Source organism: Scyliorhinus canicula, chromosome 30 (genome assembly GCF_902713615.1).
Source record: "Scyliorhinus canicula chromosome 30, sScyCan1.1, whole genome shotgun sequence".
NCBI lineage: Eukaryota > Metazoa > Chordata > Chondrichthyes > Carcharhiniformes > Scyliorhinidae > Scyliorhinus > Scyliorhinus canicula.
This window is the reverse complement of record NC_052175.1, coordinates 13,214,207-13,228,762: the sequence shown is the minus strand read 5'-3', so window position 1 is coordinate 13,228,762 and position 14,556 is coordinate 13,214,207. Positions and strand designations below refer to the sequence as shown.

Sequence of the window (14,556 nt, the reverse complement as noted above, 5' to 3'; positions counted from 1 at the left end):
TAGGGGATGGAGGAGTTTACAGAGATAGGGAGGGGGTGTAGGGGCTGGAGGAGGTTACAGAGATAGGGAGGGGGAGTAGGGGCTGGAGGAGGTTACAGAGATAGGGAGGGGGGTGTAGGGGCTGGAGGAGGTTACAGAGATAGGGAGGGGGTGTAGGGGCTGGAGGAGGTTACAGAGATAGGGAGGGGGTGTAGGGGCTGGAGGAGGTTACAGAGATAGGGAGGGGGAGTAGGGGCTGGAGGAGGTTACAGAGATAGGGAGGGGGTGTAGGGGATGGAGGAGGTTACAGAGAAAGGGAGGGGGTGTCGGGGCTGGAGGAGGTTACAGAGATAGGGAGGGGGTGTAGGTGCTGGAGGAGGTTACAGAGATCGGGAAGGGGTGTAGGGGCTGGAGGAGGTTACAGAGATAGGGAAGGGGTGTAGGGGCTGGAGGAGGTTACAGAGATAGGGAGGGGATATAGGGGATGGAGGTTACAGAGATAGGGAGGGGGTGTAGGGGCTGTAGGAGGTTACAGAGATAGGGAGGGGGTGTAGGGGCTGGAGGAGGTTACAGAGATAGAGAGGGGGGTGTAGGGGCTGGAGGAGGTTACAGAGATAGGGAGGGGGTGTAGGGGCTGGAGGAGGTTACAGAGATAGGAAGGGGGGTGTAGGGGCTGGAGGAGGTTACAGAGATAGGGAGGGGGTGTAGGGGCTGGAGGAGGTTACAGAGATAGGGAGGGGGGTGTAGGAGCTGGAGGAGGTTACAGAGATAGGGAGGGGGTGTAGGGGCTGGAGGAGGTTACAGAGATAGAGAGGGGGGTGTAGGGGCTGGAGGAGGTTACAGAGATAGGGAGGGGGTGTAGGGGCTGGAGGAGGTTACAGAGATAGGGAGGGGGGTGTAGGAGCTGGAGGAGGTTACAGAGATAGGGAGGGGGTGTAGGGGCTGGAGGAGGTTACAGAGATAGAGAGGGGGGTGTAGGGGCTGGAGGAGGTTACAGAGATAGGGAGGGGGTGTAGGGGCTGGAGGAGGTTACAGAGATAGGGAGGGGGGTGTAGGAGCTGGAGGAGGTTACAGAGATAGGGAGGGGGTGTAGGGGCTGGAGGAGGTTACAGAGATAGAGAGGGGGGTGTAGGGGCTGGAGGAGGTTACAGAGATAGGGAGGGGGTGTAGGGGCTGGAGGAGGTTACAGAGATAGGGAGGGGGTGTAGGGGGCTGGAGGAGGTTACAGAGATAGGGAGGGGGTGTAGGGGCTGGAGGAGGTTACAGAGATAGGGAGGGGGTGTAGGGGCTGGAGGAGGTTACAGAGATAGGGAGGGGGTGTAGGGGCTGGAGGAGGTTACAGAGATAGGGAGGGGGAGTAGGGGCTGGAGGAGGTTACAGAGATAGGGAGGGGGGTGTAGGGGATGGAGGAGTTTACAGAGATAAGGAGGGGGTGTCGGGGCTGGAGGAGGTTACAGAGATAGGGAGGGGGTGTAGGTGCTGGAGGAGGTTACAGAGATAGGGAGGGGTGTAGGGGCTGGAGGAGGTTACAGAGATAGGGAGAGGGTGTAGGGGCTGGAGGAGGTTACAGAGATAGGGAGGGGGTGTAGGGGCTGGAGGAGGTTACAGAGATAGGGAGGGGGTGTAGGGGCTGGAGGAGGTTACAGAGATAGGGAGGGGGTAGTAGGGGCTGGAGGAGGTTACAGAGATAGGGAGGGGGTGTAGGGGCTGGAGGAGGTTACAGAGATAGGGAGGGGGTGTCGGGGCTGGAGGAGGTTACAGAGATAGGGAGGGGGTGTAGGTGCTGGAGGAGGTTACAGAGATCGGGAAGGGGGTGTAGGGGCTGGAGGAGGTTACAGAGATAGGGAAGGGGTGTAGGGGCTGGAGGAGGTTACAGAGATAGGGAGGGGGTATAGGGGATGGAGGTTACAGAGATAGGGAGGGGGTGTAGGGGCTGTAGGAGGTTACAGAGATAGGGAGGGGGTGTAGGGGCTGGAGGAGGTTACAGAGATAGGGAGGGGGGTGTAGGAGCTGGAGGAGGTTACAGAGATAGGGAGGTGGTGTAGGGGCTGGAGGAGGTTACAGAGATAGAGAGGGGGTGTAGGGGCTGGAGGAGGTTACAGAGATAGGGAGGGGGTGTAGGGGCTGGAGGAGGTTACAGAGATAGGGAGGGGGTGTAGGGGGCTGGAGGAGGTTACAGAGATAGGGAGGGGGTGTAGGGGCTGGAGGAGGTTACATAGATAGGGAGGGTGGTGTAGGGGATGGAGGAGGTTACAGAGATAGGGAGGGGGTGTAGGGGCTGGAGGAGGTTACAGAGCTAGGGAGCGGGTGTAGGGTCTGGAGGAGGTTACAGAGATAGGGAGGGGGTGTAGGGGCTGGAGGAGGTTACAGAGATAGGGAGGGGGTGTAGGGGCTGGAGGAGGTTACAGAGATAGGGAGGGGGTGTAGGGACTGGAGGGGGTTACAGAGATAGGGAGGGGGTGTAGGAGCTGGAGGAGGTTACAGAGATAGGGAGGGGGTGTAGGGTCTGGAGGAGGTTACAGAGATAGGTAGGGGGTGTAGGAGCTGGAGGAGGTTACAGAGATAGGGAGGGGGTGTAGGGGCTGGAGGAGGTTACAGAGATAGGGAGGGGGTGTAGGGGCTGGAGGAGGTGACAGAGATAGGGAGGGGGTGTAGGGGCTGGAGGAGGTTACAGAGATAGGGAGGGGGTGTAGGGACTGGAGGAGGTTACAGAGATAGGGAGGGGGTGTCGGGTCTGGAGGAGGTTACAGAGATAGGGAGGGGGTGTAGGGGCTGGAGGAGGTTACAGAGATAGGGAGGGGGTGTAGGGACTGGAGGAGGTTACAGAGATAGGGTGGGGTTGTTGGAACTGGAGGAGGTTACAGAGATAGGGAGGGGGTGTAGGGGCTGGAGGAGGTTTCAGAGATAGGGAGGGGGTGTAGGAGCTGGAGGAGGTTACAGAGATAGGGAGGGGGTGTAGGGACTGGAGGAGGTTACAGAGATAGGGAGGGGGTGTAGGGGCTGGAGGGGGTTACAGAGGTAGGGAGGGGGTTGTAGGGGCTGGAGGGGGTTACAGAGATAGGGAGGGGGGTGTAGGGGCTGGAGGAGGTTACAGAGATAGGGAGGGGGGTGTAGGGGCTGGAGGAGGTTACAGAGATAGGGAGGGGGTGTCGGGGCTGGAGGAGGTTACAGAGATAGGGAGGGGGTGTAGGGGCTGGAGGAGGTTACAGAGATAGGGAGGGGGTGTAGGGGCTGGAGGAGGTTACAGAGATAGGTTCGTCGTCAGTTACAGGCGGTGTCAGTGAAATACCACGTGCCTTCTATCAGGGCCCCACATGTCAAGGCCTCGTCCCTTCCCCCGAGATCTGTCCGGTGAACAGCCTGCGCCGGGAGAGGCGGTGGGGAGGTGGGAGGGGCGGGCCAGAGATATGAGACGCCTCTGTGCCAGCATTAACGGTCAAGTGACCAGACGGGGATGGCATGCCAGGCAGTGCTTGGCGGACGCAAACTTAGAAGGGGCTGGAAATACTGGGAGCTGGTTGCAAAGCGAGAGAAAGATTCGGGCCGTGCGACACATTGGGCGCGATTCTCCGCCCCCCACGACGGGTCGGAGAATAGCGGGAGGGCCTTCCCGACATTTTTCCCGACCTCCCGCTATTCTCCCCCCCCCCCCCTCCCCCCACGGCCGCCCCACGACACGAATCGCTGCTCGCCGTTTCTTACGGCTAACAGCGATTCTCCCCAGGCCGATGGGCCGAGTTCCCGGGCCTTTACGGCCGTCTTCACGAACGCCAACACACCTGCTCTCGCCGTTCGTGAAAACGGCCGCAAAGTGCCGTTCTGGAGAACCATGGCACCGGATGGCACGGGCCCGCGATCGGTGGGCACCGATCGCGGGCAGTGGGTCCGATCCCCGCGCACTTTCTGTTCCTCCGCCGCCCTGCTGGATCAGTCCGCGGGGCGGCTGAGGGGCACGCGTCCCTCTGATTCCAACTCGCCTTCTGGCGGGAGTGTTTTTGAAGAGGTAGCAGGGTAGCATGGTGGTTAGCATAAATGCTTCACAGCTCCAGGGTCCCAGGTTCGATTCCCGGCTGGGTCACTGTCTGTGTGGAGTCTGCACGTCCTCCCCCTGTGTGCGTGGGTTTCCTCCGGGTGCTCCGGTTTCCTCCCACAGTCCAAAGATGTACAGGTTAGGTGGATTGGCCATGCTAAATTGCCCTTAGTGTCCTAAAAAGTAAGGTTAAGGGGGGGTTGTTGGGTTACGGGTATAGGGTGGATACGTGGGTTTGAGTAGGGTGATCATTGCTCGGCACAACATCGAGGGCCGAAGGGCCTGTTCTGTGCTGTACTGTTCTAGGTGACTAAGGCAGTGGACAGGGGAATGTCGGCGGATGATGTTTGTATGAACCTTCGGCAGGCTTTTGATTGAACTCCCGGTTGAAGTTCAAAGGAAGGGAAATGATCGCCCCGCTCAGGAATCTGGTTGAGGAAGGGGAGGAGAGAGAAACAGGATAGGCATTCTAACGGCAGGATGTGGTGACCTCAGCTATTCATGACCTTGTGTACAAAGTAATAATAATAATCTTTATTACTGTCACAAGTCGGCTTGCATTAACACCGCAATGTTGTTGCTGTGAAAAGCCCCTAGTCGCCACATTCCGGCGCCTGTTCGGGTACACAGAGGGAGAATTCAGAATGTCCGATTCACCCAGCAAGCACGTCTTTCGGGACTTGTAGGAGGAAACCCACACAGAAACGGGGAGAATGTGCAGATTCCGCACGGTGACCCAGGCCGGAATCGAACCCGGGACCCTGGCGCTGTGACGCAACAGTGCTAACCACTGTGGTACCGTGATGCCCTGGGCGAGTGGGTGACAAAGGGGCTGGGTGAATGTGTGTGTGGCCGGTGGGATTTCAATGTCGGCAAATGTGTTGGGCCACCCACATTTGAGGGATGTCCCCACCTCAAGCCGTGCCTCAATTTGTAACAACTTCAGACCACACCCGATGTTACAGCGAGCGTTTGGGCAGCACGGTGGCGCAGTGGGTTAGCTCTGCTGCCTCACAGAGCCTGGGACCCGCGTACAATTCTGGCCTCCGATGACCGAATGTGTGGAGTTTGCACTTTTTCCCACGCGTCTACTTGGGTTTCCTCCGGGTGCTCCGGTTTCCTCCCATAGTCCAAAGATGTACAGGCTAGGTGGGTCACGGGGTAGGGTGTGGGTACTGTGTCTGGGTGGGTTATATGGCTCAGAGGGTCAGGGAAGACACGATTGGCCGAATGGCCTCCTCCTGCACTGGAAGGTTCCATGGTCCTCGGTTGCGAATTTCAAATGCGGCACTGGCTTGCGTCCGCCATGGCTTGCGCCATGACTTCTGACATGCCTGCTCCTGCCAATGATAATCCTGCCATGGGTGGGCTCCCTCGCAAAGAAGGGTAAAGGGGGCTAGCACAGGCGAGAAGGGGCCGAGCGGCCTCCAATTGTCTTGTTTTAAAAAGGCGAAAGGCCTGCCGGGCGGACTGGCGCAGGAGCGGCCCGAATAGCTTGGGAGGGGACGCCGTGAAAGAGAAAGATGTGGAATTGTGTCTGTGGGCTAGCACGGGCCGCGGAGCGGATGGCCTGAAGGGCCTGCCCACACCTGCAGTCGGAGCGCTTCGGGAGGGGAGGGGGAGGGGCAGCAGAGAGGGAGGGGGCGGGGGCAGCGACATGATCGACGGAGCGATGGTCCAATCGGCAGACAGGGAGAGGGCGGGGACGGATGTGAGCGAGGACGGCGATTGGAGGACAGTTGCGGAGGGGGGGGAGTGATCGGAAGTATGACGTAAGAGAAAGGAGGAGCTTGCGGGAGGCGGGATAAACAGTGATTGGAGGAGGCCGAGCGCCCGGCGCGCCTATTGGCGGAGACGGCCGTCACTCATCCCCGCCCCCCCCGACCCTCGCCTATAAAGCGGCGCCCAACTGTCTCGCGCTTCCAACGGTCTTCAGTCGCCATCTTGTTCGGGCAGGAATTACAGCAGCGACGATGGACAGAATGGCCTTGACCCTCAACCGCACCTCCGGCAGCGCCATCCTGCAGCTGCAGAACCAGTTCTACTGCTCGCCGGGCGGCCGCGGGGCCTGCGGACTGGGCGGCGGCGGCGGCTCAACACCCCGCCTGCTGCCCGGCGCCGACGACGGCTCCCTGCCCCAGACCCCCGAGGAGGCCGGCAGCCTGGACCCGGAGGCCGGCTTCCCCGAGGACCCCTTCTCCCGCCGCACCTACCAGCTGGTGCTGGGCTTCATCCGGCACCACGCCCAGCAGCCGGCCCCCAGCCCGGGCTGGTTCGGCGGCGGCTGCTCCGACGACCGGCGGACGGCCGAGACGCTGCAGCGGATCGGCGACCGCCTCATCGAGAAACACGGGCCGGCTTTCACCGGTGAGTTGGGGGGGAGGGGAGAGGGCGACGCGGGGGTCCTAGTGCCCCGCCTGGGGGGGGGGGGGCAACTGGGCATGCGCGTGGGGAATGGGAGTCCTAGTGCCCCGCCCGGGGGGGGGGGGGGGGGGCAACTGGGCATGCGCGTGGGGAATGGGGGTCCTGGCTCCGTCTGGGCATGCGCGTGGAGACTGGGGGGGGGTCCCGGGTCATTCTGGGCATGCGCGTGGGGACTGGGGGGGGGTCCCGGCTCCGTCTGGGTATACGCGCGGGGCTGGTCTGAGGGACCACCAGGGTCCTAGCGCCGGCTGAGTGCGTCATTAACCCCCCTCCCCCCATTGATCACTACCTTTGATTCCCCATCTCTTACCACTGGTCACTACCCTTGTTTTAGATCCCCCCCCCCTACTGGTCACTACCCTTGTTTTAGACCCACCCCCACTGGTCACTACCCTTGTTTTATATCCCCCCCCCCCCCCTCTGGTCACTACCCTTGTTTTATACACCCCGCCACTGGTCAGTACCCTTGTTTTATACCCCCCACCCGTCACTACCCTTTATAACCCCCCCCCCCCCCAGTGGTCACTACCCTTGTTTCCCCTTCCCCCTTTCCCCTTCTCTCCCTTCCCCCCCCCCCCCCCCCCTGGTCACTACCCTTGTTTCCCCTTCTCTTCCCCCCCCCCCCCCCCATTGGTCACTATCCTTGTTTCCCCTTCTCCCCCCCCCTTTCCCATTGGTCACTACCCTTTTTCCTCTTCTCTCCCCCCCCCCCCCCCCCCCCCACTTTCCCATTGGTCACTACCCTTGTTTCCCCTTCTCTCTCCCCCCCCCCCCCCCATTGGTCACTATCCTTGTTTCCCCTTCTCCTCCCCCCCCCCTTTCCCATTGGTCACTACCCTTGTTTCCCCATCTCCCCCCTCCCTTGTTTTCCCCACCGTCCCATGTTAATTGGGTCAATACCCGTTTCCCCCTCTTTCTCCCCCCCCCCCCATTGGTCCCTTTAACTCTTCCCTGCCCTTCTGTTTTTGTCCATTTCTCTCCCGTTTCACTGTGTGCGCTGCAGTGTTGACTTGGTTTGCACCAATCCTCTTTCCTTTGCTTTTTTTTTTGACAATTGGTTCCTGCTGCAATATCCCATTGCCCCATAGTATCACTGTTTTAATGTTTCCTCATACACCCACACACACCCGTCTAGTTAGGTAGCTTGTTGAGTTGTCTATTTGGTGAGTCTGCATTTGGAGTTTTTGTCTTGATCCTGTGCCTGCTCCTGCTGATGTTTGCCCCCTGGGCTGGTTTGGCCAGTGGGGTTGTATCATTTAGGGTTTGGACTTCCGGGGGAAAGGAAGGAGGAAAGAGTCCCAGTTTTGGATTTGACCACCGTGTTTGGCTGTGGTTGGTTTTGCTGCTTTGTTTGGCTCTGGAGATCTGGTAGTTTCCAGTCGTAATGAAAGGGGATGTTGAGGGAAGTTACTGAGGGAATATCACTGCCTTGTCAATAGGTAGCCAAGAGGGAATTGGCATCAGACTGGCAAAAACAACCTTTATGATCCCTCCCCTTCCATTTGCCTTGGCTGGAGGAGTGTCTCCTTTTTAATGTTCAAATCCAACCCGTTGTGAATAAAACGCTGTCGTTTTTTTGTCATTTCCTGTGTTATTCCAGCCTGGAAAGAGTTTCTGTTTTATTTTAAGCTTTTTGTTATGAAATGATGCAGATGTTGTCTCCTCCAGTGGGCACTCCCTCCCCTTGGGGCCTGCAAATTTCCCCAGTGCCTTCACAGTTGGTTTTGGAAGAGGTGGACTGGTTAATCTCCCAGTGAGGAGGTGGAAAAATTGGCACTACCTGCTGCTGCCAACTGACTTGTTTTGCTCCAGTGCTTTCGGTTTGGGTTTCTCCTGTTGCCACCTGCCCCAGTGTTTGTTCCTGCCTGTGTGTGGGCATTGGAGAAAGGTTATTCCCCCTCTGACCCAGGAACTCTGTCATTTTCTCAAAAACTTGGTTTCGAACAGAAATGCACTAGTGTCTGCAAAGAGGGCGAGTGGTTAGAGTTCTGGGCTTTGTGATCTGCCCAGCTGGTGGGGAAGGGAGGTGCTCGGGGCAAAGGTCTTGTTTGATGCACTGCCTGTTTCCTTACCGTGGGAGTACTGCAAAACAGGCATTTGGGTGCAGCACCGATTTGAGACTGCGTACTGGAGGATCTAAGTGACGCCATGGGGTGGACTATACCGGATAGAGCTTTGCACAATAACACTGTTTCGGAGCCCCCTGCCCTCCCCCGATAGCAAACAAATATGCAAAGTGCTTTGTTTGACAGTTGAGGTAGAGTCCCCTTGAGAGCAGTGAGCTCCAGCGGAGCTATTAATCCATCTGTGGGCCTGATCAGTTGTCACTCGCAGGACAGTCAGCTATCGGAGGAAAATGGTGCACTTTTATTGACCGAGGGAGGTTGGCCAGTTGGGAGTGCAGAATCTTCTGGGGCGTTCCTGCACCTGCTTAGTGGGAGGATGCAGTGGACCATGTTGTTCTCATCATTCTGGTATTTATGGTAGCAGCCAAAGTGTGGTGTTTTGGAGATTAAATCTGCCCATCTATGGGATGTGAACTTCTTTCCAGTGTGTTCAGTGGCGAGAGCATTGACTGGACTGAGTGTTTCAGGAAAATTGAAAATATGGGGTTGAGGCCCAGTTCAGACAGCTAGTTAAAGCCAAGATCTGTTAAACCATTTTATCAAAGGAACTTGACCTCTTAAATGGCAGTAGGTTCATGAGGGGCTGCTGTTGGAGACTGCCTTTATTTTAAATACTCATCCATGTTTTCAGTTGCAACCACCACCCCATCTCTGTAACCTCCTCCACCATCTCTGATCTTCTCCAGTCCCTACACCTCCCTATCTGTAACCGTCTCCAGTCCCTACACCCCCTCCCTATCTCTGTAACCTCCTCCAGCCCCTACACCCCCTCCCTATCTCTGTAACCTCCTCCAGCCACTACACCCCCTCCCTATCTCTGTAACCTCCTCCAGCCCCTACACCCCCCTCCCTATCTCTGTAACCTCCTCCAGCCCCTACACCCCGCTCCCTATCTCTGTAACCTCCTCCAGCCCCTACACCCCCCTCCCTATCTCTGTAACCTCCTCCAGCCCCTACACCCCCTCCCTATCTCTGTAACCTCCTCCAGCCCCTACACCCCCTCCCTATCTCTGTAACCTCCTCCAGCCCCTACACCCCCTCCCTATCTCTGTAACCTCCTCCAGCCCCTACGCCCCCTCCCTATCTCTGTAACCTCCTACAACCCCCTCCCTATCTCTATAACCTCCTCCAGCTCCTACACCCCCTCCCTATCTCTGTAACCTCCTCCAGCCCCTACACCCCCTCCCTATCTCTGTAACCTCCAGCCCCTACACCCCCTCCCTATCTCTGTAACCTCCTCCAGCCACTACACCCCCCTCCCTATCTCTGTAACCTCCTCCAGCCCCTACAATTCCCCACGTCACTTTAATGACAATGCAGGTGTTGAAAATAATCAGATGCTTTTAGCCCCATAGTCTGTGAAAGTGGGTATGCAAAGCTTACAATCCCCCCCCCAAAAAAAAAAGCACTGGAAGTATGGAGTTGGGAGGAAGTGGCTAATTCCACACAAGCTACCTGCCTTTTTGTTCCTGTTTTACATTCTGCTCACTGCTGAGGCTGCCTATAAATAAACCTGCCTGTGGACAAACAGAAATAGTTCCTGACGAGCCTTGGATGCCTTTTTAGTACAGTCAGGACCGGTTTGGTGCCCTTGGCTTTCCTGCAGATTGTGTGGCTTTTGTTGTTCTGTGAGGGTGTGTTATTTTTTTTAAAAAAACAACCGTGGAATGTCTTTGTAGTGTTGATCGAGTAGCTGCAGATGGCTGAGCGAGAACAACCCAGCACCCTTTATCAACCTGCCCGAGGGTGGGAATGTGTTTGAGTCACAGGCATTTTGCTGGTTAACCTCCTGGTTGAATAACCTTCCCCATGTAAATAATGAAGGCAGTGGTCTTAAGGAAAATGTTGCGCGTGTTTTTATTAAACTTCTCCTCTTGCGCTGCAGTAGTGGTGAATTAATTCCAGGGGGGTGGTTGGCTGTCCGGGGTAGTTTGTCTTGTTGGCGACCTTTGCTTGCAGTTCAGGGTGACTTTTAATAATTGAGGTCTTCAGATGTTTGGCTGCAGCCTGACTCCTATCCTGGTGGGTGCACATCTGTCCTGTTGGATAGGCTGCTTCAGAGGAAGTCTAATTTGTTTACAGGCCTTATCAATTGGAGATTAGATAACCCACCTTTCTCATTCACTAAGGCAAATGAGCTTTGTGTTTGAGCATTGTGTGTGTACAGTGTACTCAGCAGCTGCACATTGCAGTACCTCTGCATTCAATTGGCAGAGGGTTTTTTGCACATGTTTGATCTGGGGTGGAGATGAGCACAACAGTAGTTGTTAGTAATTTGGGCCGGGGGGGGGGGGGGGGGGGGGGATGGTAAGATACTCATTAAAGCTGTGAATTGTGCACCTTGTACTTAAGGGCAGTGGAAACAGATTAACCTTCAATGCAGTCAAGATCATAACTTGCTGTTTCGTATTAAATAATCCTCATCTTCCCTCTGGTTCTGTTGTAAATCTCTGCCCCTCTGGTTAACGGTGAAAATAGAGTTTCTCATTCACCTGAGGAAGGAGCAGTGCTCCGAAAGCTAGTGTTTGAAACAAACCTGTTGGACTTTACTGGTAAGACTTGCTGTGCTGGCCCCAGTCCAACGCCAACATCTCCACATGACTTTGAACACCACAATTAAATCTCTTCCCTCCTTTCACCCCACCCTCACCAACGTTTTCAACTCCAGGCGAAGAATCCCGGCTTCTTTCTCCAGTTAAAGTTCCTGTAAACCTCCTGTCTTGACCTCCCCGCTATGACTCAATATGCCAGCTTGACATCTGACATGGGGTTCAGGCAATGTTTAGCCTGACGGCACGGTGGTTAGCACTGCTGCCTGGGTTCGATTCCGGTGACTCTGGGTTTCCTACGGGTGTTCCGGTTTCCTCCCATAGTCCAAAGATGTGCAGGTTTGGTGGGGTTACAAGGAATAGGGCATGGCCTTAAGAAGGGTGCTCTTAGGGCAGCACGGTGGCACAGTGGGTTAACCCTGCTGCCTCACGGCGCCGAGGTCCCAGGTTCGATCCCGGCTCTGGGTCACTGTTCGTGTGGAGTTTGCACATTCTCCCCGTGTTTGCGTGGGTTTCACTCCCACAACCCAAAGATGTGCAGGATAGGTGGATTGAACACGATAAATTGCCCCTTAATTGGAAAAAAAATTAATTGGGTACACTAAATTTATTTAAAAAAAAAGAAGGGTGCTCTTTCCAAAGGCAGACACGATGGGCTGAATGGCCTCCTGCACTGAATTCTATGATCTCACTGTCACCCTTTTCAGCCTTGGGATGTAGTGTAGTTAAGCACTTTTGCTGTTGTTGCACTGTCATTCACTCTACCCTCTTTCTATCTCCACCGCAGGAATGGTAAATCGTTTGAACGTCTCTCAGAAGGAAGACCTGGACACAATCCAGCGGGTCGCCACCGAAATGTTCTCTGACGGTGAGGTGAACTGGGGCCGAGTAGTGAGCTTCATTGCCTTTGGTGCAGTAATGGGCAATCACCTGAAGAAGATTCAGCGAGAGGATTGTATCGAGGAGGTGGCGGTAAAAGTCACGAAGTACCTGACACAGCAGAAGAGGGAGTGGCTAGAGACTCAGAATGGCTGGGTAAGGATAAAGCCCATTCTCTTCACCCTCCCTGGATCCCTCCCCTCCCCACCCTGGTTTGCTGGCTGTATTTGAATCTACGCAACGTGGCTGGACTTTACCGGGGGAGTGTTATCGAATGACCTTTGGCCTCTTGTCACCTGATATGATTAAATTCCACTTGCCTGCGAGTTATGTACACAAACTAAACTGTTCCTGAGTAGCAGTGATGGATCCCCTGGTCCCACCTGACCTGAGCATGTAGGATTATATCCACAGGTTTTTGCATGGCTTCAACAGTCCGTGTGACTGGCCAGGAGACTTGGTGTGTCAGCGATGTCCCCGACAGTTTGATGCCACTGAGGGGGCGGGGGGTATTAGTAACCGCATTTTTAAGCAATTAATTGCTTCCTTGTGAATGAGTGAGGTGCTGTGTCACCGGTTCATCGAGTGTGGGATTAAAATTTAGTGCAGGGTTCGGTGCAAAGTGATTTGTCACCCTGATGTTGAGCAATTGCTGAGGATTGATTCATCCATGAAGCAGACAGAGGAATTTTGTTGCCAAATAGGGTTGGGTCTGTTTCACTCTGATGTCTGAAACCTGGCAATCTAGCTTACTGTTGGCTTTCAGACCCTTGTTTGGTGTGAGGGGGTGGGGTGGTGGCCACACAGGCAGACGGTGTTAGTAGAGGAAGCTCTGATTCAAACTGCCTCTGTTGGGTTTTCTGAACGCTGTCTTTCTTCCCCTCAGGATGGCTTCACAAAGTTTTTCCACGAGAACAACGCTGAGGAATCTGCAAAAAAAGCCTTGATGTGGATAGCTGGTTTTGGCATCGCGGGGGCAAGTATCATGCATCTCTTGAGGTGAATACTGACCCACCTGAAACAAAACACTGCTCTGAACTCGGCTGTGCTTTGTCCTCTTCCCGCTCCCCTGCTCACTCGCTCCCACCCGCCCGCTGCCGTGACACGGCACGCCCACAGTCGACCGTTTTCCATTCGGGAGCAGCCTCGGAGACTATGCTTAACGAGGGGGGAGCAGGACTGACGGAGCAGGCCCTCCACTTGACTCTGGACCAAGAGGGTCGCCGTGTGTCAGTGGCCCGTTGGCCTCTAGCAGATGAAGTTGGGAACAATGGCATCCTCTCCGGTACACTTGACATGCCCCGTGTGTGGGTGGATGTGGGTGTGTGTGTGGAACCCCAAGACTTCTGTTTTAAGGACTCTGGGGCCTGCGTTGGGAACTTGTAACTTCCAGATCCAGTGTTGCACCGGCTCACTTCACAGCTTCACACTCCGCCTGTATCGGTCTGTTCCTTAATCGGGCCAGACCCCACTTCAGAATTATGTATCATCGGACTCTGGTCTCTCTCTCGAGCCCTTTTCCCCCTCTGCCCTCTCTCCCACTTGATTGAAAGAAGAAAATAGTGGCCGGGGGCGGGGAGGAGAGAGGAGGGGGAGGAAAAAGATTGAGAATCTGGTAAATGTTGAGGGTAGTCAGAATGGGGGGAGGGGGGAGGAAGAATGTGAAAGGAGGTGATCATGTCAATGCAACTATCCTAGTCTGGAGATGTTGCCTATTTAATTCTAATTCTATTGACTACTTATTTCTAAATAAATATTTTCCTTTGTAATCTATTCTTCTGCTGAACAGACAATATATTTTGGTTTTAATTTTCTTTTTTTTTAAAATAACACTGGTCGGTAATGAATCCCCCAGAAGGCTGCTGGCAAGATTTTCCCCTGTGTAGTTCCTGTAGCTGGCCTTCCCCATGGGGGCTCCCTTGCCTGTCTTTCTAGGGCGGGGGAGTGGGTGGCAGTTAGACATGCAGTTAGTTTCTTGGGTGGGTTGAGGGGAGGGGGTGTGGCCGATGTTCTGGCACTGTAAATCCCATGCCTCCACCCCAGAAGCCCTGGGTGCTTTGTGGGTGATAGGATGGGTAGGGGAGAAAGAGAGAATGCAATGTATTTGCCCTGCGTTGGGTGTCCATACAACCTCCCATTGACAGTCCTAGGCATCTGGACACAACATTTAACTAGAGCATTAATTTTAAACACCAGTGTCTCGATCCTTGTGTTGTCGCTTTTTAATTATCTCTCTTTCCCTCCTGCCCTTCCTTGAAATTTTATTTGAGGTGAGCCCTCCTGTTTCTTTTTAAATATTTCCCCTGGTTTATCTTTCTTGGGCCAGATGCCGTTTGGTGTTTGCTGCACCCAGTTGAACTAGGTATATTCCCCCCCAAATAAATGTGGACTTGATTTAACTCGTGTCTTTATAAAGCCCTCCTAGGGACTCACGAATGAAGCTTTGTTCTGGGCAGGGTCCAGGGAGAGGGACTCCCGACACGGAAAGCGGGGAGGCGGTGATGCAAATTTGAGCCGCCGCCTCCCGTGACCTGATGAGGGGATACAGTGGAATTGTGGGTTTTTGGGA

The 14,556-nt window shown here is 55.2% G+C and overlaps 1 protein-coding gene across 1 annotated transcript; it reads left to right on the top strand.

The window, feature by feature from the left end:
* The first annotated feature begins 5,924 nt into the window (after window positions 1-5,924).
* LOC119958637 (induced myeloid leukemia cell differentiation protein Mcl-1 homolog) lies at window positions 5,925-13,808 on the top strand. The gene is made up of 3 exons (XM_038787172.1): window positions 5,925-6,376; window positions 11,896-12,143; window positions 12,874-13,808. The coding sequence occupies exons 1-3, from the start codon at window positions 5,983-5,985 to the stop codon at window positions 12,988-12,990; spliced, it is 759 nt and encodes a 252-aa protein (XP_038643100.1). The 5' UTR covers window positions 5,925-5,982; the 3' UTR covers window positions 12,991-13,808.
* The last annotated feature ends 748 nt before the right edge of the window (window positions 13,809-14,556 follow it).

Bases quoted from the DNA above. Each gene is read 5' to 3' on its own strand.
- LOC119958637 (XM_038787172.1), top strand. From the start codon at position 5,983: ATGGACAGAATGGCCTTGACCCTCAACCGCACCTCCGGCAGCGCCATC. The intron at 6,377-11,895 runs GTGAGTTGGGGG...TCTCCACCGCAG, and splicing joins ACACGGGCCGGCTTTCACCG to GAATGGTAAATCGTTTGAAC. The intron at 12,144-12,873 runs GTAAGGATAAAG...TCTTCCCCTCAG, and splicing joins TAGAGACTCAGAATGGCTGG to GATGGCTTCACAAAGTTTTT.